Here is a 22,735-nt window from a genome sequence, read left to right as displayed (position 1 = left end):
AAGTGGTAAAGCCCCAGATAATTTGCCAGTGGAGCTATTACAAATGGAACAAAAATATGGGTACCAGTTTTAGTAAAATTCTTCAATATTATTATTTCAAACAATAATCATCCCAATCATTTATTTGCTCAATATCTTGGGGAAAGACCATGCTAAGAGTTTAGCCTTAGAACTTCTTCAATGGATCGAATACGAAGTGACACTCCATCACCTTCAAGCCAGGTTGCGTAAGGCAGTCAGAACTATATAAAAAACCTTTAAGCTAGCCTTAATTATCCAGAAGTATGGGTTCCAAAAAGCTATGACTCTGTATTGATTATTTATTCATTTAAAAATGGACTTTGATAATGTACATTGAGATTTATCGTGGGAAATGCTGCTTAGGCAAGGTATTTCATTGCAATTGTTAAAATTAATCGAATCACTTTATACTGAAATCATGGCAGTTGTTAGATTGGACCAGAGTGGAGGATAAACTGAACCATTCTCTGTCACTCGGTTTGTAAAACAGGGATGTGCCATGGCTTCCCTCCTGTTCTCTTTCTTTGTTTATGATTTTGCTATTACAATTTTCTCTTTGGACACGGCCCTAATAAATAAGCATATGCTGAACATAGTATTATTTGCAGAAAACGCTATCCTGCTTTCATAGTCACCACAGGGATTAAGGAAAGTATTGAATTAATGTGTACGGCTTTGCAGAGCTGAAGGTCTGCTGATGAATGCTGTATAAACAAAGATTATGGTCTGCAGTAGGATAAAGCTCCCAGCGGTAGATTTTTGAATGGTGTCAATATTGGGTGCTGCACTGAGTGTTTCAGAAAATGTTGGTGTTGTGCTGTTAAACAAACCGTCCACATATTCAAAAAGCAATCAATGTTGGCAGCTGTCTGTGGTTCTGAGCTATGGGACGACAACAAGATTGATCAGCTTGTTATTGACAAAAATAAATTCTATATAAAGCTATAATCTTTGACCCTGGAAACCTCACTTCAATGGTATTCATGGATTGATACACTAAATGTTTTCTTACTTGGATTCCTTAACTGGCCATTGATCTGTGGTCTGTGAAGACCATTGTCATGTTTTCTTCTTTTGCCCAATGATTATTGTTATCAGATGATTATGGTTAATTCCAATGCTAAAGGCTCATAAAATTAGAACCCTGTTTTAAGCCCCTGATTTTTGTTAGATCCCAAATAGTGTTTTAGGGTATTTGCAGTTAAAAGTTTCTTGAGATGGGCGTGGAACAGATGTCACAGATGTGTATGACTTTTTATTCTTTTATGTTTTTTTGTAATGATTTGTTGTGAATATTCTCATTTGTTCTTTGCTATTTAATGTATGTACTTTGCATCTGTATAGATCAGCATTATCTGTAGTGAACTTGTATTTTTGTATTCTTAGTTCTATATTGTGATTTGTTGGTGTTCCAATCAAATAAAGCTATTTATTGATTGACTAATCCATGTAAACTTCTGTCTCCTGATGGTGTCTCCAATCGCGTTGAAGTCGAAGACAATATATTCACCATGACGACATTGGGCCTCATTACGAGATTGGCGGAATGGGTTTACCGGCACCGGTAATGGTGCTGGTAAACCCATTCTGCCCTATTAAGAGGTTCCCTTGCATGACCCACACAGAACGTCTGGTCAGACCAGACGTCCTTTGCGGGTCCTGCAAGGGGAGCAAGGAGCTAATAACAGGCCCGTTATTAGCTCCATCCCCATTGAGCCCTATAGGGGATCGAATGGGAATGGGGAATGGTTTTGTGAATGATGAATTACCGGGTCTTCCAAGGTTGGAATGACCCGGTAATTCCTCATTCACAGACCCGGGACCCGGACACGATTTTGAAGGCAGCCAGGGCGCTAATAGCACCATGGCTACCTCCAAACTTGTAATGTGGCCCATTATCTTAAGGATCTGAAAAACAAGTATCATACCTCAGAATAATATACACAGACCCCACTGTTATTGATATGTTCATCCGATTCCACTTAGTTTTCCCTGTACTGTCTCCGAAACTAGCGTACCAAATGAAAGAACAGTAAACAGAAAAATACAAACAAATGATCTTCTCCCCAGAGGAACCACACATAATCAGAATGAGAAATTCTTCTTATTGAAGCAATTTTGGGCATAGCCCAAACTGCAATTGCAGACCACAAAAATATAACCACATATTAAGCAGGCAAAGATAAAAACCTGTTGGATAACCAAGGACCATGCCCCTCCCATATGTCCATGAACAGTGCAATAATATGGCTTAAACCTAACATTCAATTAACTGTAGCCATGAATTGCATGCAATAATGTAGAAAGAGAGATTGAACAGTTCCCCAAAGGGGATATATAGCAATTCCAGCCTGCATCTTGTCCCTTCCACATCACATACAAGACAGAAATTGGCATGCCAAAAGTTAAACCAGTTGAGCTACATCTCAGTCAATCTGTGGCAGTGTCTGATGACCCAACCATCTACATCCCTATTGTTTGATGAATTCTCAGAGGCGTTTAAGGTCATCAGACAATGTTGTCTTGTTGTTGATGGATACTTTAAAGGTATAGGGATTACCAAAAGTGTTGCATGCTCCCACTGCCCTGGTCTGACCACCAGAAACTGATATTCATGGTCCTCAGTTGCATTGGCTAGGTCTTGGGAAAGGAAGGTCTTATGCCCCTTACATATCCACTGCCAATGTTATTTGACATACTTATTGACAGTCATCAGTTGCATATGTTCAGGAAACAGTAGAATGATCTACTGCTCCTTGTTTCTTGTTCTTGTTTTGTATTCCTCTACTTTGCTAACTGGTTCTATCTGGAGCAGGCCTTCATGGCAGACAAATTACTGATGGTTCCAAGATTGTGATTGTCAGGATTCCTTCTTTCTCACTTTTTATGCAACAATGATTGCATAATTATGATTCTTTATATCACCCACTCCAGACCACAACAATACCCATTTACAAAAACAGAAATACTACTGAATAGTAATACTGAATTGAAATATCGACAATAAAGAAGACCACTTTATTTTTGCAAATTCATTCAACATATCACAGTTAAATACAATATTGATCAACTAGAATTCAGGAAACTTACACAGTGGCAAAATAAATCAGAACAAATAATAATAATAAAAGTGAACAAAAATGGGCTGTAATACTTGTGAAATTCTACATAGACCAACAAATAATATTAATCAGATATAATAACAATAATCAAGGTGCACAAGAAAATTTGCTGAATCTTAAAAATACCACATTTAGAAAAACCTAACAGGGATCAGAGAAATGCAATTTTAGGTGCATAAAAAAGTTGCACATTTGTAAAAAAAAAAAAATACCACTTTTACATGAAATGTATATGGATCAGAAAAACAATAATAATCAATGTAATTCAAACAATTTAAGTGAAATAATAGTAAAGGGACAATTAACTATTACTAATGTGAAATAGAAGTAAATATTCAAAATTGTTAAAAAATAAACAATAATGAATGAAAAACCATTTCAAATATATTTTTTTTGGGCACACGCATTCATTGACAAACAAATTATAAAAAAGACATTAAAGTCAGATGGTCAGATGTACTATGTGTGTGTGTTTGCGAGTGTGTGTGTTTTTGTGCGTTTGTGTTTTCAACAATAATAGATCAATTAGTTGTAATAAATGTAATTCATAATTAATTAGGTTTAATTATGGAAAATGCATTGGTTAGACAGGAGACCAAATGATTCATCCAGATTGTTCCAGCCACGAGGATGTAGCATTCTTACTTCAAGAACAACAATGAGAGTAAATCATGAAGTGCAAGTGGTATTCTCTCTTTAAGTTATAGGTTTGTGCGAAATAACTTCATCAGAAAGTGCGTGTTTGGGGTATTGTTTCTACAGACCCACTTCCTTCTTTTGGTGGCTATTGATATGGGAATTTTTTGTTTATCTGTTACAGTTGTTTGCAGATGGAAACAACCGAGCACCTTCAAAAAACACTTCATCATGCTAAAAATCAGAAATGTGTACTTAAATGCCATCACTGGACCCTGACAAGCTCAGCAACTATGGCCCCATCACCCATCTTCCCTTCCTAGGCAAGATCCTTGAGAAAGCAGTAGCCATGCAACTCGTCCAATACATTGAAGCCAATAACCTCCTTCAGTCCTACCAATCTGGTTTGAGACGCAGATGCAGCACAGAAACGGCTACCATCAAGTTTGCCGATGAGGCCCTTGAAATCTTCAATGATGGCCACCCCTGTCTCCTAGTTATCCTTGACCTCTCAGCAGCATTTGACACAGTAGACCCCCAGACACTCACCGAAAATCTACATCCCTACATGGGGAACAGTGATATCTTACTCAGCTTGTACAAATCCTACCTTGCGAATCCCCAACAGTTGCTACAAATGGATTTTTCCTGATCACAAATTCTACCCTTTACCTGTGAAGTCCTGGAAGGATAAATCTTGCACCTCATGATTTTAAATTTTTACATGGAACCGCTGAGAACCCTCCTCGGTCCACACACCATGCACATTAACCAATATGCAGTTGACAGAAAGCTCTACCTCAAGATATCCTCCATCGAAGAGATCCACAGGCTCGAGGCCTGCTTCACATTAATGCAGTCCTTGCAGTCCAGTGCTTACCAGAAGCTCAACCCCTCCAAGACTGAACTTTAGTGTTGACCAACAACACCAAATACCCTGACAACCAGAATTGGCTCTCTGCTATGAACGTCGAGGGATTCAAACCCCAGATGGCCACCTATGCCAAGTCCCTTGGGTTCAACATTGACATACACCTCATGTTCAAACAGCACATAGCAAGGAAGACACAAATGGCATGGTACCAACATTCTTTCCCACAGAAAATCAAGCCCTTCATCCCAGAAAACAATTTCAGATCTGCTTCCAAGTCTTGATCCTCTCCCACGTGGATGATGGCAATGCCCTTTTGGAAGGCCTTTACGGCGACTACACTGGCACCCTTGAAATGTGCCTGGCATGCTGCAGCAATACTCATTATAGGACTCCCCAAATTCGACCACATCACCCCAACCCTCATTGAACTGCACTGGCTCCCACTACAAGCCGGTATCATCTTCAAATCCTGTTGCATCATCTACAACGCTGTCATCCTGAAGTCCCCAAACTACCTCACTGAGAAGCACAGCATCTCCAGAAGCCTGTGATCCAGCAGAAGTAAGGAAATGTGCAGACTTGAATTACGATGGTGCAGGAAGGAAATAACCAGAAGACAGGTTAATCTCCAAGACTCTGGAACCTCTTCCCTGTCAACATCAGACTTGCCCCAACATGTCTACAGTTCAGGAAAGAGCTCAAGTCCTTCCTTTTCAAGGAATGGCTTCTCCTTAACACCTAGGTCCACCCACCATGCACTCCACTCTCAGTGACCTGCTCCCCACTGTCTCATCACTGGTTGCTTGTAGATCCCATGCTGCCAATTGCAACCCTCGCCCTCCCCTGTTAGCTTCCAGTTCCATTTTTCTCTGCTTCCCTCACTGTGTTCTTCCCCCTATGATTATAAAGCACTCCGTTTTTGTCCCAAAGCTAGGTCTGTGCTCAAAATAAATACCCTAATAATAATAACCATAATAATAATAATAATAATAATAATGAGCCACCAAAAACCTTTAGCAGGCATTTAATGGTGGCATTAAAAACGTTGGAAAGAGGAGGTAAACTTGGGAAAGGCGACATTTTGCAACTTTGTACAACCCTAGTGTGGAGTTGTTACCATGCCCCTTCGAAGAAAGTATTGGCTTCAGGCAAACTGCAAAACCACACTGCTACAACTGGTTTCTCATTGCAGTCAGGATGCCACTTAACATGTGCTGTATGCGGAACGAAAGGTCACTTGACCATGGGCATGTGGACCAGTGGACAAAACACTGATTACATAGCATTCACCGAGCACTGATTATGCTTATTTCCAACCAATCAGCTGCATTCACCATATCAGCAGCTAGAATATGCTATTTGCCTACAGACATCTATATGCATGCATGTGTTTGAAGACAAACACCACTGGGGTAGATTTCTAAGGAAAGGTTAAATAGAACAATGGAATACTCCCCATCAATCATGTGACACCTGAAAATGTGTTCAATTTCATTGCAGCCTTGAGGATCAGTCTGAACATGCATGTTTCGCCGATGTCACCCACCTACCTGTCTCCCATTTCAGAAGCCATTTGCGGCCTTTATTTACCATGATTGTAGTGACTAGGCTTCAGGTTGGCCATAGTTTACCACACCACCAGCTAAACTCTGCAGTGTCAAGTCGCTAGAAATCCATATTACATATACTCGTGCAATATTATTAGACACACTCATTAACTGGCTTCCTCAATATACCAGTAAGAACATGGATTTGAAGATAGCAACCTCACACCATCTCATTGGATGATGATGCCCAATGTCTGTTCTCTGCTGCATCCTTTAAAGAGGCCAACCAGGGTGTTTCCCTACACCTTATGTCAGGCAGCGAGGTGCTGATGCTGGTCTACCTTTCCAAGTTTGAACTCTCCAATATAATGAGGGTATATGACTTGCCAGCCATGGCTGGAGTGCAGCATGTAGAAAACTTCTCTCAAAATTGTGTGGGGATCTATGCATTGTTTGGATGAAGGGCAATGCGGAGTACATAGAAGTATCTTTCCTTGAGCCATTATTTAAAGGAAATGTGCAAGCTTTTTAGCAACATGTCAGAGAGCCCCAGGGCTCAATGGGTCCTCATTCAGATCAAGATGTGCTTTTGGTGTGCATGGAAGCACAGATGAGTAATCTGATAGCCCAAATGCAACAGGAGCAGGTGTGGGGCGGGGGGGATTTCCAATACCTCATGACCTGAAGACTCCACTAGAGTCAACAAGTCATCAGATGTTACAAACTCTTACTTGAAAACATCCGAAGCTGTTTGAGGGCAAGAACGTCACTCACATCTTCACTGTTGAAAAACATTGGATACTGCGAGACTCCTCACCTAATCTGGCATGCCTAATTTGGACTTGTTATGGCTTTGCCACGCAGGTGGTGGATGAATATTTACTTGATACACAGCTGCTGTGAAGGGATAATGATCCTCTGAAGTTTATGTTGGGAAGCGATCATTGTGGCCAACCATCAAACAAATGAAAGAACACACTATTGTGGCAGATTATTCTGTTCCAGTCATCTGGCGAAAACTGGAGGGGGCATGGGAAACGTGTGTGTCTCAGACAATGATAACATTGGTGGAGGAGGTAGGAGAATGAGTTCAGAGCGAAGGTAACATAATGATACTGGATATTTGGGAAGACTGGGTAGCATGTAACGCCTGACTGGTTGCTTACTACGACTATAAGGAAATAGAGGTGGTGTCACTTGGATGTTGTTTTCATACATCCACAGAGTGAAAACTCTTTCACACATTTTCAACCTGTCCAACTAGGCAGAGTGGCTGCCTTATTTATCCACTTCTGTTACAGATTGGGGCCACTACACAAGGTTCTCTGGATATCCCACAGGGTGGAGACACTCACACAATCCTGCTGTATCTCCAATACAGTGAAATCACTGCCTCAGTTTCCCACCTGTCACATACAGTCACTGCCCACAGTGGAAGGCAATTGTACAGGCTCTCTAATGGAGCAGAGCAGGCACCTTCATTTTGCAGTGTCTCACACATTGCAGAGCCACAGCTTCCTTGGCTCCAGAAATCCCACAGATCATTGTCACCCAGAGTTTGTCCAGCTCTCTGTCAGAGTGAAAACTCTGCCTTAATATTCTATCTTTCCCATAGGAAGAAGCCACTGACTCAAATTATGTGACTAACCCACAGAGTGGATTATCTCAACGTTCTTATGGTTCCCTACAATTCAAAGCCACGGCCTCCTTTTTTCTCATTGCTCGCAGAGTGCAAGTGCCCCACCTTTAATGGCTCCCTGACATATCAGAGACGTTCTCACAATTGCACAGGCTCTCCCAAACAGCCAAGCCACTGCCATAGTCTTTCCAAAGCTTCTGGAGAATCTCTCACTGAGCAGACCACTACATTAGTTTTTTTGGATCTCCCAAAGTCCACTGCCTTTTTTCCAGCATTCACACAGAGTAAAGCATCACACACATTTTTCCCGTTATCCCGCTATGCAAAGACACACCCTGTGATTCTCCCTAAGGGGACACCCATGACTTCTTTATATTTACATATTTCTGCACCTTCTATGGGGAAGCACAGACCCCTCCATAGCATCCTCAATTGAATGCCATTCTCCCCATTCTTAAGAGCCATCTCCTGACCCCTCTCGTCCTTCTAATTTCAATCCAATTTCTCTTCTTCCCCATTTCTCTAAATTACTCGAGAGACTAGCCTATACTCAGGTTTCTACCTTCATCAATGATAACTCTATTCTTCCCTCTCTCCAGTCTATCTTTTGTCCCTTTTACTCAACTGTGCCTGCTCTTCTGTCTGTGACTCTGCTCGCTACACCAAGCACTCCTCTCTTCTCATACTCTTAGATCTGCCACTGCTTTTGAAACGGTTGATCACACTATGCTTTTGGCCTCTTTAGCTTCTTTCAGGTTTGCTGATTATGTTCTTGTTTGGATTTGCTCTTACCTTTCCAACCACACATATTCTGTCTCCTGGGCTTGTTCCTATTCTCAAACAGTTCCCCTTCTTCATTGCATCCCCCAAGTCTCTCTTCTTGGCCCATTTCACTCCCCCTTCTATACTGCTCCTCTGGCCGCAATGATCTCATCCTTTGGGAGTTCCCACCACTTTATATTGATGACACACAACTCGTTCTGTTTTTCTCCTGATTTGCTCTGGCTAGTCAAGATAATCTATCTTCCTATTTACGTGCTATAAAATATTGGATGTCAGATCACTTTCTTGAAGTTTGCTTCTTCCCGGCCACCACCATTCCTTTCCCCTTCCCCTACCTCCTTTCTACATCTTTCCAGCTCTCCTCGTAATACCTGGATCCTGACTTCTCCTTTTCGCTTCACATGTCTACTATTTCTCAGTCTTGTCACTTCCATCTCTTTTATTTTCCATATAGCTCACATCTCCTGACTTTCAGTGCTACAAAACTCCTGATTTCATCTCTTATTTTATCTCGCCTTTTGTACTGCTCTACCTTTCTCTTTGGTCTTCCTCTTTCTCAGTCCCCCCCTGCCTCCTTAAGTCCATTTTAATTCTTCTATCTGCCTTGTCTACCAGTATTTTCTTGTGATTCCATCTCACAATCCCTCTCTTTGCTTGCCTGACTGTCTTTTTCTTCCAGGCGCAAATTAAATCTTGTGCAAGGAGCCCATTGTGTTTTCCACTGTTGAATGTGGTCTTGCATAGTCACTGTCCCAAAGTTATAGTCCTACAAACATTACCTACAGTTGACTGCCTTTGGCAGAAGCACCACACAACGAGCTACTCCTCTTCCTTGTTAGCCTTCTCCTCAGACAAGCTGAGGTAATGCCAGAACACTGACCATGTGGACGCTGTTACAGATGGTATTCATCCTGTCCTGTTGGAAACTTCTCCAGGAACAACTGTACCTGCCTTGCCCCCTCTGTACTTATAGATACAGGTTCCACCTACTCCTGCACCACCCTGTCCTTGTCAGGAACCACATTGTAACATGTTACTTGGATTTTACTTGGCAGTGTGCACCCTGCACTCCTTTAGGCACTGGAGTGGAACCAATAGCACACGGAGCTCAGTAGGGGAAAGGAGTTAGTGATGCTTATTGATGAATTGCATAGCCCTTGGATACGTGTTTTGTGTAGTGCACTTCCACAGATGAATCTTGCCGATAGGTACATACACACAGTGGGCTGAAATGAGTGAAGTGCAAGAGATTGGTTCCCTTCTTACACTATGGAATCTCTCCTCCCAAAGCGACCAGTCTGTACATTACTTAGGCATAGAGGGTTCTGGGAACTTAGTTTGCATAGCCCATCTTTGTGCTCTTTCACAAAATGAGTTGCTATGGTTTGAATGCAAGGTGTTTTACTTTGACTAAGCACATTGCCTCAAGATGTGTTCCTCACATCTGAAGGCATCTGCCCTTTTTGTAAATTTGTTTGTCAAATAACAAACTTTTTAGGAACCATGCAGACCTGTTCTTAAATGTGCGTTCAATGTAATCAAATGTTGTTTGTAAACCTTCAGCTGTTGCATGCTGGCCAGGACTTTGTATATTCAAACAATAAATCAGGATGGGAGACCCACACTTTTCAGATTCAGGATAATTTTAGTTTAATCTCTGAATTTTGGTGATGATACATATAATATATCAATTGTTAGCATAATAACAGACAGACGGACAGTTGTACATTTGATATGTAGGTGTACCACTAGGTATCACCCTCAAGAGTGTGGAGGGTGCAAGCCTTCTGATGGAGCAAGATCTCTTGGATACACAGTTAACAAGGGTTTACAACACAAGAGTGAATGCAACCCAGGACCTCAGTTGGCCCATGGGTATTGTCATAGGGAAAAAACACAACAACTGGTGTGTAAAAGTATGCAGGGGATGGAGTTGTGTCAGAGATTACAAATACTGGACGTAGATGACTGGGATGGCCTTCTTCAGGATGGAGGTGAAGGGATGAAACACTGTCTGTGGGGTATCTGTGGGATTCAATGACAGATAGTTTAGGAGGAGTGGGATCTCCAGAGTTAATTGGTGATTTGCTCAACTTATTAGTGACCAATTGGTGTCAGGACAGGTGCAAAGTGTAAGCACCAGAGAACAGAAGCTTACTGTGAACCGACAAGCGGTGCGGCGGTAAGGGCTTCTGAGAGTCTTCAACCATGCGGGAAGTCAGGTGAAGGCGGTGGCCCAGTGGCCACTGTTGCTGATGGAATTAGTCCAAAGAACCGTATCTGGAACCGGGGTCTACAGATGGCGGTACCATCAATCAATGGCACCAGCAACTGAAAGGAAAAGGAAAGAGCTACTAGTGGTCTTGGTCATGTAACAGAAAGGTTGACCGGTCAGGGGTGGTACATACCTGATCAGGGGTGAAGGAGCCAGGAGGCCGATTCAACAGAACCAGAACGTGTGTAATGTCCGGTTCGAGTGGAGGCTAAAATAGCCTATATGCACCCAAGTTGACTAAAAGGCAGGAGCCTCCGTGAGGTGCAATGCGTAGGAGACGCAAGGAGGGAGGCATACATCATGGTTTATGGTGCCCATGTGGTTGAGCTGTGTGGTAAAAGTGATCCAGAAAAAATGACTGAATGAGGGAGTGCCGGGTGAAGTTGCCTGTAGGTCACATCAATTGTCATGGTCACTGTGCAGCAGAAATGAGAGAGCAGTGAAATGCCAAAAAATATTAGGCATGAGGTTGAAGGCTGAGTGAAATTGTGTGAGGGACATGAAGTGTCCCGGAATAGACTATGGGCCAGCGAGTAGTTGAGAAACAATTCGCAATTCTTAAAAAACGTACTTGGTTACCGGAGCAGAAGCATCTAGCTGTAGTGTCGCGGCGTGTGCAAATGAAAGTGAAACTAAAAAACTGCAAGTCACAGGAAGCACCCGCCCCCAGATTGGGTGGTCCAATCAGCTGTCAGCACGTGGGCCAATGGGAGTGCCGTGTGTTGAAGAGGGACAAGCCCTTTCAATCAACGTTCGCTCCGGGCAGAGGATGCTGGGAAATGTTGTCCGGGGGTGTGGTCGAACTGGATAGTCGTGGTGTAAGTGCACCAGAATGCATGGTGTACTACGCAATGTAATGACAGTTCATAGCAAGTCCAATAGTGACGTGACTGACTATGTTTTTGCCGCGAGTGGCGGCTGTGCAGAGGTGTGTGCAGTGGTTCAGGTTATGAAAATACAGTGCAAGTCCATAGTGACTGACTTGGGTGGTGGCTGGAGTGACAAATAAAAGCACATAAATGTGGATGAGCATGGCATACGTTTTAAAAGCCAATTGATGTTAAAAAACCAGCATGTGCATATTCATGGTGACAGTTTGCAATTCAATGTTCAAAAACAGCATGTGCATATTCCTGGTTACTAATTACAGAATTAAAGAATCACTCAGGATTGAAAGGAGACAGTGGTGGCAGTTACGTCCAGAAATGTTTCCATTCAACGGTAATGTTCAGACCATTTTTTACTGTATTCAGTCTATGGACCCACTTTTGTTCAAGTCGGGTGAGGGCCAAATTGATGTCACCCCCTCGTTTCTGTGGGTTAAGTTGCTGGAGGACCATCCATGTGAATTGTTCGTTGCTGTGTCCTTTTTTGTGAAAATGGTCGACTAGAGGTTTTTCTGCCACACAAGTTTTGATGCAAGACCTGTGTTCGCTGATGCATTGTTTAATTGGCCTTATTGTTTTGCCAATGTATAGTAAATTGCACGGGCATTCGATGACATAGATCACATATTTGCTTTCACAATTTGTGTGGTTCTGTAGGGTCCAATGTAAGTCATTGTGGTCAAAGGTTTTACTGGTTTTGGTGAATTTACAGGCCACACAATGTCCGCAGCTGAAATGGCCGACCACAGGTTGTAGGTTCCATAGGATGGAAGTCTCCTTTTCAGGCTCGAGAAAGGTATGGACCAAGGTGTCTCGGAGGTTTCTGTTTTTCTTAAAGGCAAAAAGCGGTTTCCTGGCTAATGTCCCTTCATTTTTAATAAGTTGCCAGTGTTTGTTGATTGCACATTTGGTTAGGTTGCTAATAGGACTGAATGTAGTAACACAGACAGTTCTTTCCATGTGTTTCTTCCCTTTTGTGGTGAGGCAGATGGTAGGATCTGTGTTAGCTGCTCTCTTTTTGGCCATTTTTACGGCTTTTTTGGGTATCCCCTGTCGGTGAGACGTTGTTGGAGTTGATGTGCATGGATCTCAAAATTCTCTCTCTCGGTGCAATTTCTGCTGACCCGGAGAAATTGGCCATACGGTAAGTTGTATTTGAGGCCGACTGGGTGGTAGCTGGAGAAGTGTAAAAGGGTGTTCCTGTCTGTTGGTTTTCTGAACAGCTCAGTCTTGAGAAGGTTGCCAGTGCGATAAATGTATAAGTCCAAGAAGTTGATGGTCTGGGGTCCCATTCTTGAGTGGATCTGATGTGGGGGTTCCTTTGATTGAGCCAGTGATGGAAAGAAATGAGTTAGGTCTGACTTCCTTGCCAGATGAGCAGGGCATCATCTATGTATCTGCGCCAAATTAAGATGTTATGGAGATAAGGATGGTTGCTGTTCAAAATGTGGTCTTCTTCATATTGTGCCATATATAAGTTGGCCACGTCCGGGCGAAGGTGGCACCCATGCTCGCCCCTTTGACTTGTTGGTACAGCTGCCTTTCGAAGAGGAAAAGGTTTTCCGTCATGGCGAGGCGTATGCATTCGAGTATGAAGATGGTGGGCGTGGTAGTGATGTCTGGTCTCTTGTTGAGCCAAATCATGAGTGCTTCTAAGCCTTTTTTTGTGGAATCGATGGGTAAAGGGACTCCACGTCCATGGTCACTAAAATGCAATCCGATGTTAGAGTGACTGTTTGTAGGATCTTGATGGTGTCCGTTGTGTCCTTCTCATACGATTTCATGGTCCCTATGAAGGGTTTTATAAAGAAGTCTGTGTAGAGTGACAGTGGTTCTAGCAAAGAATCATATGCAGAGATGATGGGGTTTCCTGGTGGTTTTTCAGCATACTTATGTATCATCGGAAGTATGTAGAAGGTGGGTATCCTCGGGTGGGTTTTATTAAGGAATCTGCGCTCATCTTCGCATATCCAACCTTCTTCCTCTGCGTGTTTTGTGATACTAGCGATTTCTTCCTTTAATCCTGGTGTTGGGTCTCTGGCAAGTTTTTTGTAGGATGCATTGTCAGCCAGGAGTCTGGAACATTCTTGATTATAGTCTTTGGTGTTCATGAGAACGATACCACCGCCTTTATCAGCGGGTTTGATGGTAATGGTGCGGTCGCTGTTGAGTTTTTTCAAGGCTTTCCTTTCTTCTTGTTTCAGGTTGTCTTGGTAGAAATTCTTTTGTGAGAGTCCTTCGGTAACTGTGTTTAATACCATTTTTTCAAAAGTGTCAAACTCACCTGGGATGGTATGCAGGGGAGGTACAAAGGTGGATCTGGGTCTGAGGCCAGTGTGGTTCTCTTGAGTACGTTCTTGTACGGGTTCAGCAGAGTTGCCTTGTCCAGGGTTCTGTGGGATGTGCACCTCAAAAAAATGTTTTAGGCGGATGGTCCGGAAGAATTTCCTGAGGTCTGCTTCAGTTTGGAATGAATCAGTTGTTGTGGCAGGGACAAAATAAAGACCTCTTTCCAGAAGGGCTTCTTCTGTGTGGTTGAGGGATCTTGTAGAGAGGTTGAAGATAGGTATAGTTTTGGAGGTCGTGGTATCATTTCTTGGAGTTGGTGTTGGTATCATGGTTGATTCGAATACCATTGCCTGGTCCGCATATATTGGCCTGATTGCTGCGGTCGCTTCTTGGGCCATCCACGTTGTCCCCCTCTTTGAAAAAAAGGATGTTGAGGGGGTGCTGTTGTTCTGCTGCCACCTGGCGGGCTGGTGTTACTCCCACTGGAAGATCCTGAACTCCCTGAGAAGTTGACAATCCTGTTCTGTCTATTATAGTTGTTGAATTGTTGTTGTTGTAATTCAACGTAGTAGTTCTCCCTTAGGTATGGGTAGGTTTTCTCTTCTGCGTAGTTGGTCAGGTCTTTCTTACATTTTTGAACTTTTCGATCAATTGTGATTTTCTTGAACTTCTCCACTTCTTCTTCTAGTTTATCAAGTTTGAGTTTGGCGTCAGTGATGGTGGTATCATCTGCGAACTTTTTTTCAAGGGCTGCTAGTTCTTCTCCTTGTTTCTTGTATTCCTCTTCCGCTGTATCGATGATAAGGATTATCCAATCACGGCTACATTTGTTGTCCACTCTGCTAAAGTTAATTTTAAACTTAGGGTTATCAGTGAACACTCTCGGGATATTTTTAACCTGTAGCCCCTCTGGCGTGATGCCCGCTTTAAGGTACTCTAACATAAAAGTACTGTGCATCTCTGTGCAGATGAGCTTATTCTTTTTTTGGTTGATGGCATCTAGTGCGTCTTTGTTGGATCCTTGTTCTAAGGCACCTCCTTGTGATTCAATGAAGGTGGTTGTGCCTAAAAGTTTCCTGAAATATTCGTCAGTGTAACACACTATATTGACTTTTTCCATTCTGGTATAATAGAGTATAGTTGTTAATCCATACTCGGGATATAGCTAGCCCTACAACCGTGGGTTTAATCTCTGAATTTTGGTAATGATACATATAATATATAAAAATTGTTAGCATAATAACAGACAGACGGACAGTTGTACATTTGATATGTAGGTGTACCACTAGGTACCACCCTCAAGAGTGTGGAGGGTGCAAGCCTTCTGATGGTGCAAGATCTCTTGGATACACAGTTAACATGGGTTTACCACACAAGAGTGAATGCAACCCAGGACCTCAGTTGGCCCATGGGTATTGTCATAGGGAAAAAACACAACAACTGGTGTGTTCAAGTATGCAGGGGGTGGGGTTGTGTCACAGATCGACACTGTAGTGTTTCAGCCACAGGGTACGAAGACTGAACGTAGGTGACTGGGATGGCCTTCTTCAGGATGGAGATTAAGGGATGAAACACTGTCTGTGGGGTATCTGTGGGATTCAATGACAAATAGTTTAGGAGGAGTGGGATCTCCAGAGTTAATTGGTGATTTGCTCAACTTATTAGTGACCAATTGGTGTCAGGACAGGTGCAAAGAGTGAGCACCAGAGAACAGAAGCTTACCGTGAACCGACAAGCGGTGCGGTGGTAAGGGCTTCTGTGAGTCTTCGACCATGCGGGAAGTCAGGTGAAGGCAGTGGCCCATTGGCAACTATTGCTAATGGAATTAGTCCAAAGAACCGTATCTGGAACCGGGGTCTACAGATGGCAGTAGCTTCAATCAATGGCACCAGCAACTGGAAGGAAAAGGCAAGAGCTACTAGTGGTCTTGGTCTTGTAACAGAAAGGTTGACCGGTCAGGGGTGGTACATACCTGATCAGGGGTGAAGGAGCCAGGAGGCCGATTCAACAGAACCAGAACGTGTGTGATGTCCGGTTCGAGTGGAGGCTAAAATAGCCTATATGCACCCAAGTTGACTACAAGGCAGGAGCCTCCATGAGGTGCAATGCGTAGGAGACGCATGGAGGGAGGCATACATTGTGGTTTATGGTTCCCATGTGGTTGAGCTGTGTGGTCAAAGTGATCCAGAAAAAAATGACTGAATGAGGGAGTGCCGGGTGAAGTTGCCTGTAGGTCACATCAATTGTCATGGTCACTGTGCAGCAGAAATGAGAGAGCAGTGAAATGCCAAAAAATAACAAAATAACAGGCATGAGGTTGAAGGCTGAGTGAAATCGTGTGAGGGACGTGGAGTGTACCGGAATAGACTATGGGCCAGCGAGTAGTTGAGAAACAATTTGCAATTCTTAAAAAACTTACTTGGTTACCGGAGCAGAAGCGTCTAGCTGTAGCGTCGCGGCGTATGCTAATGAAAGTGAAACTCCAGCGCAAACTGTTAGGTCACATCCATTCTGCACAAGACCACAAGCATCCCCAAAAATGTTAGGCCTTGTTGGGCCTCATCAGTTAGGAATAGCTTGGGTCTCTAGGTCCAGCAGGCACGGGATCCACGTCTGGGCATATCCGTGGCACTTGGGGTGACAACAGCAAAACAAAAGATGTGATGGCTGGAAGTTTGAGAAATAATTGTAACCTCTAGCATTGCTCTGAGCAACCCTCCTGATGATTGTTCTTCACCAGCCAGCCATTAAAAATTGGGAAGAACTTATGCAAATCAGGATTGGTCCCATCCCAAAAGGGACAGTGCAGCCCAAATTGCATGGTCACCTCCCTTCTGCATACGACCACAAGCATCCCCAAACATGTTTCGGCCTTCTTGGGCCTCATCAGTGAGGAGTAGCTTGGGACTCCAGGCCCAGCAGGCATGGGACCTTGTCTGGGCATACCCATCCCACTCGGGGTGACTACATCAAAACAAAAGAGATGATTGCTGGAAGGTTTAGAATTCCTCTTAACCTCTGGCATTGCTCTGGGTAACCCTCCAGACCATCGCTCTTCGTCTGCCAAGCCATTACAAAAGGGGAAAGACCATATGCACATCAGCATTTGTCCCACCCCAAAAGGGCCAGTCCAGCCCAAACGGCTAGGTCACATCCCTTCTACACAAGACCAAAAGCATCCCCAAACATGTTTCAGCCTTGTTTGGCCTCATCAGTGAGGAGTGGCTTGGGTGTCTAGGCCCAGCAGGCACGGGACCCATGTCTTTGCATGTGGCTGGACCCCTTTTGCAATGGCGCAGATGGGCTAAAAAATGGTGGAGTGGAATGTTGCCCAGAGCAATGCCAGTGGTTTAGATTAAATCAAAACCTTCCACCCATTACTTTTTTGGCTTTACTTTGTCTTCCTAGGTGAGAGAGGATATGCCCAGACATGGGTCCCTTGCTCGCTGCGCCATAGGGAACCAGGCTGCACCTCACGCAGGAAAGCCAACAAAGCCTAAATATGTCTGGGGTTGCTTGTGCTTCCGTGCAGAGGGGACCTGGCCCAGCAGTTCGGGCAGGGCTGCTCCCATTGGTGGCAGTACCTGACTGATTTGAAAATGGCTGGACGCCTTTTGCAATGGTGCAGACGGGCTAAAACAGTGGAGTGGAAGGTTGCCCAGGGCAATGCCAGTGTTTTAGATTAATTCAAATCCTTCCACCCATCACTTTTCTGGTTTTAGTTTGTCTCCCTATATGATTGAGGGTGTGCCCAGGGTATGCCCAGACATGAGTCCCTTGCTCGCTGCACCATAGGGAACCAAGCTGCACCACACTGAGAAGGCCCAACAAAGAAGAAACATGTCTGGGGTTGCTTGTGTTTCCGTGCAGAAGGGACCTGGCCTAGCAGTTCAGGCAGGGCTGCTCTCATTGGTGGCAGTTCCTGACTGATTTGCATATGGCTGGACCCCTTTTGCAATGGCGCAGACGGGCTAAAAAACAGTGGAAGGTTGCCCAGAGCAACATAGTGGTTTAGATTAATTTGAAATCTTCCACCCATCACCTTTTTGGTCTTAGTCTGTTCCTACTTGCCATTTCCCCTAATCAAGTGTTCCTCATGCCCTGCCATGATATTTTATGCCCCTCTTGATTAAACTTTCAAGTACAAGTCTAAACAAGTACAAGTACACAACAAATTAGGCACTAAACACCACGTTTGTTTAAATAAAACAGAGTGAACGGATGAGGACTAAAGCAAAGGAATGATTTGGAACACTCCCCAAAGTATGCACGTTTTGTGGGATCACACACACAATTAGGAATTCTGAACGGGACAAAAAACAATTGAGAATGATGCACAGGTCACACACAAAAGTGGAGGGAGGAACAACCTAGAAACGTTTTCTTTTTTGTGTGCTTAAAGTGGTAAAAGATTGTGGAACACGTTTTTTTGCATTTATGTTTTTCTGGGGCAACAAAAGCGAAAGGAAAAACGGAAAGGAAAAACGATTCATGTATTTATTGACTCTACAGACCCTCCAACAGCCTACCAAAAACCCAAAATAAGAATGGAAGTGAAGTAGGCCTTTATTAGGGCCTTGAATTTCCTTAGGGAAATCGCAACGAACAGTTAGACACTGTGTTAGTCCAGTTTTAAAATCACACAACTTGATGATTTTGATACCTTTTATTTAACTAACTGAAAAATCTATGCAGATATTGAACAAAACATTAGCTTACAAAGTCCCACTGACCTCTTCATCAGATGTTGTAGAGTGAAATGATTTGTAACGAAAAGCCACTGCACAGATCATTCTCAAAATGAAAAATAGAACATTTCATTGGCGAGAGCTACAGAATGAATGGAATGTGGGCCTGGAATTGCTTTCTTATCTAAAAGAACATAAACACTCCTGGAAGTAGGTTTGTTGAAGAACAGTAATCATTCTGAGAGCTGCATTTAACAGAAGAAAAAGAGAAAAAAAAAGGATTCTTTTCACATGTAACCTTAAGTTAGGTGCAAGCAGTATTACGGTGGTGGGTCCTGCTAGTTTCCTAAAATAACTGATGTTATAAAGGTGTATTGGAGTGAGAGGTTTGAAAACACATGATTGGGAAATTAGTTAATATTGTATTTTAATCACAGAGTCGAAAACAGTGTTTTGCATCCTCAAAGTAGCATCCAGGTATTTTTGTGATTCCAATGTAGCAGCTGATGGCATTGCCAAAATGTCCTCCAATAACATTATTAGTATTAGACAATGTTAGTTATTTTTTCACTACCAGCTTATTATTGTGTAATTGCACATGCAAGACCCATCCCCTAAGGAATGTATGATGACATTGCTTATGTAGTTCACCTGTTCCAATTGATAAACTTATGAATATGAACAAGCAACCCATAGACACAATAGGAGCTGAACACAAAAAATGTTCTGCAGCAAAATAGCTTGTGTGTAGAGTCAAACATATATTAACATAAGGCACCCCCAACTGATTTCGGGTATTTCTGGGAGAAAGTGTATCACCACCTAATTTGTACCATGGAGACAGTGTTGATTCCCTGGGTGAGGGAGACTATCTGTTCCTTATAGCTCAGTCTATAAGGACAAAGAAGGTGTTCATAGTAATGATGTATTCTTATATTGGGGACTGCCAATACTGCCAAGCTCCTGAACTAAAGGGGCTGCATGTGGCACTAGCAGAGATAAGAGCAAATAACCATGCTGTGATATACTGCTCACCAATGAGATATGGCAATGCCATTCCATGTGTTACAGAAAGGATATGCACTATATGCATGAGCTTTAGTCTGCAGAATTTTGATGTGGATGCTACTGCATGGTGCTGTAGGTCTCGGTGATGTAGGATAGAATATATCTAGGCATTGGAGAATGGCCAGTATGTTATGTTAGGTTAAATTGTATTTATAGAGTGCATGGTCGCCACCAGAGGCATCATGGCATTTTGAAGCAAGGAGGGGAGGAAGGACTAGAAAAGATACATTTTCAGTGACCATCAAAACGCAAAGTGCTCTTTGATTGTTCTCAATGTATAAGGGATGGAGTTCCAGACCCTTGCTGCGGCCACTGAATATGGAAGGCTGCCAATGCGGGAAGCCCTAAACCGAGGTACAGACATCAGGCAGGCATCAGCGGAACGAAGAGCCTGGGCCGGGACAATAGTGCACCTATCGCACACATTTAATATGATCATGAACTAAAACCTCCACGCCCTAAACAAATTCTTACCATAATTGTTGGAATTTGACCTGAATACATTCATCATTACTTGTGCTTTCTGTTTGTAACAGCTCTCAATGTAATCACTTGCTTTTCCATGATTCAGACTCACATTACTAAGATTCCTGTGCCTGAAGTGCCCCCATGTCCTCCCACCATTGACGTATCTTGCTATGACTGATGGGAGTTGAAGTCCAACATATCTGAATAGCCAAAATCTTCAGACTCTATCGTAGGGGGTACTGTAACAGATGGCAATCTGGAAGCATTTCTTCCAGGGCCTGTTCTGGTTTGCAGAAGCCTGCGTGTGGCACAGGAATATGGTAAACAGTTCTCTTGATCCTATATTGCAGTGCCAGCTCGAACTCCTACAACCCTAAAACACATTATCCTTTTAACGTTTAATTTCCTGGTGTGATGAGCCATTGATGGTTTATGTTCCTTGCGGTTCTTCCTTAAGGATCTTGCACACCCCTAAAAGATCCAACCATGTTGCTTCCATGATGCACTGTTGTAGACATTGGCCCTCATTACGACCCAGGCGGTAAGGGGTTTACGCCGGCGTAAACATCGCCGACCCTTACCGCCTGAGTACGAGTTCCCTTTGCGCCATGGTGAGTTTAACGCCTGCTTTTAGCAGGCGTTAAAATCCATGGCGCTAAGGGACCTTGTTGTTAATTACGCCACCGTAATTTACGGTGGCGTAATTAACGCCTTCCCCACTCCCATTATGCCCTATGGGGCAAAAATGGGAATGGGGAAGGGTAAAATGGGGATTGGGGACTTACCGCCCCGCCAAGGTCGGAATGGGGCGGTAAGTCCGCCAACCACCATGGCGGAGTTGGCAACTTAGCGCCATGGACCATGGTGCTAATAGCGCCATGGTCCTCCGCCAAGGTCCTAATGAGGGCCATTCTCTTTTGTAAGGGCCACAAACTGAAATTCATAGTTGGCTAACAGCAGATGCTCTGGCAAAAGCTCCTCATGGTTGTATTCATTTGTCTCTTCATCTTTTCTAATCATCTACTCTGGCCCACAACTGAAGGTCAAATAATACACACATTAAAATGCAGAACAATTGGAAGCATTATTTACCATCAACAGAGCTAATATTCTGTACTTAAAAGACAAGGGGCCTCATTACGAGTCCGGCGGTAACCGCAGCGGTAAAACCGCCTGGTTACCGCCGGACTCGTATTACCATTCCGCCTCCGTGATTCCCGGAATTACCGGAGCATTACAACCCCACTTTTCCGGAAATCACGGAAGCGGAATGGTGTTAATCCCCATTCCCATTGAGTCCTATGGCACTCGATGGGAATGGGGATCATGGAAACACTGGCAGCATCTCGTAATGCTGCCGGTGTTTCCTCGTCCGCCTGCAGGCGGGCGGTGTTAAACCCGCCAGGTCAGACCTGGCGGGAACATCACCTTTCGCCTGCAGTAGTTGTGATCGCCCAGCATGGAAACAACGGTGGCGGCGGGTTTACTTTCAATGATTTTAGTAACGATTTGTTTAAACATTGTTAACTGAATAAAGCTTACCACACTCGGGTCTGCCACACTGATTAATGCATCATGCAATGCTTCCAGCTTTTCCCAGGATTTACCGCATAGAACCAAACGGGCCCCTCCAGCATGAAATACTCTGGAACATTCTGGAAAAGAAGAACCAAATATCTATAATCCATGCATTACTACATTTCAACCACAAGCCTCCGGACGACGAAATATTAGATTAATTGCTACGTTACATAGTGAAACAATCCATCTTGATTGGTATGGAATATGTGAATAAAAACGTATTTTCTTACTCATGATTACCATTTCACCTGCGTAAAAAGGTTGTGCAGGAGGGTCTCTAATGATGCTGAATGCTATATATACTATTAGTATGTTGATCATGTGTGCACCACACTCATGGTAAATCCATGCTCACCAATAAGACATGGCATATATCATGTAATTATATTGGTCCTTTATATGAGATTTTCATGGCTCTTCTCCATATCTCACATAGCGGATATTTGTCAAGTTCAACCTTTCACTTATCCACTGGCTAAATCCATGAATGACAGCATTGTGTCCTCCAAAATGGGTCTTCCAGTGCCCCTACAAATCTTCTATACCATCAACATCCCCAGGCGAACCCTAGGCCAATGGCTCACTCACGCTGCACTCAATTCGACATAAATATTATTTCTATAAATGTATGTCCCTACAGCATCACACTACTATCCACAAAGTGGAAGGTGCCATAATGGGATCTGGGCTCAAGGAAGTGTGAACGTTGAGGAATCTCACGTGGTGGGGATATGACTTGTGTTGAGACATTTGTCATAAGTGTGCAAGAGGGCAAGCATAGTAGGATTGCTGAGAGAGCACTTTGAGGAGTACACCCGGGCACTCGGTGAAGGCCACTTGGGTATCCATCTTGGATT

The 22,735-nt window shown here is 43.4% G+C and overlaps 1 protein-coding gene across 1 annotated transcript in view; it reads right to left on the bottom strand.

Moving 5' to 3' along the window:
- Positions 1–22,735, bottom strand: part of DHRS7C (dehydrogenase/reductase 7C) — a 306,673-nt gene that overhangs the window by 149,458 nt on the left and 134,480 nt on the right. Inside the window, exon 3 of the mRNA XM_069654467.1 lies at positions 21,840–21,952. Coding sequence (XP_069510568.1) covers positions 21,840–21,952 — 113 coding nt within the window. The remainder of the gene's footprint in view (positions 1–21,839; positions 21,953–22,735) is intronic.

The sequence above is a fragment of the Ambystoma mexicanum genome, chromosome 3q, assembly GCF_040938575.1.
Source record: "Ambystoma mexicanum isolate Mex_15411 chromosome 3q, UKY_AmexF1_1, whole genome shotgun sequence".
In the NCBI taxonomy this organism is placed as follows: domain Eukaryota; kingdom Metazoa; phylum Chordata; class Amphibia; order Caudata; family Ambystomatidae; genus Ambystoma; species Ambystoma mexicanum.
Note: the sequence above shows the minus strand (reverse complement) of the source record. Positions and strands in the feature narration are given on the sequence as shown.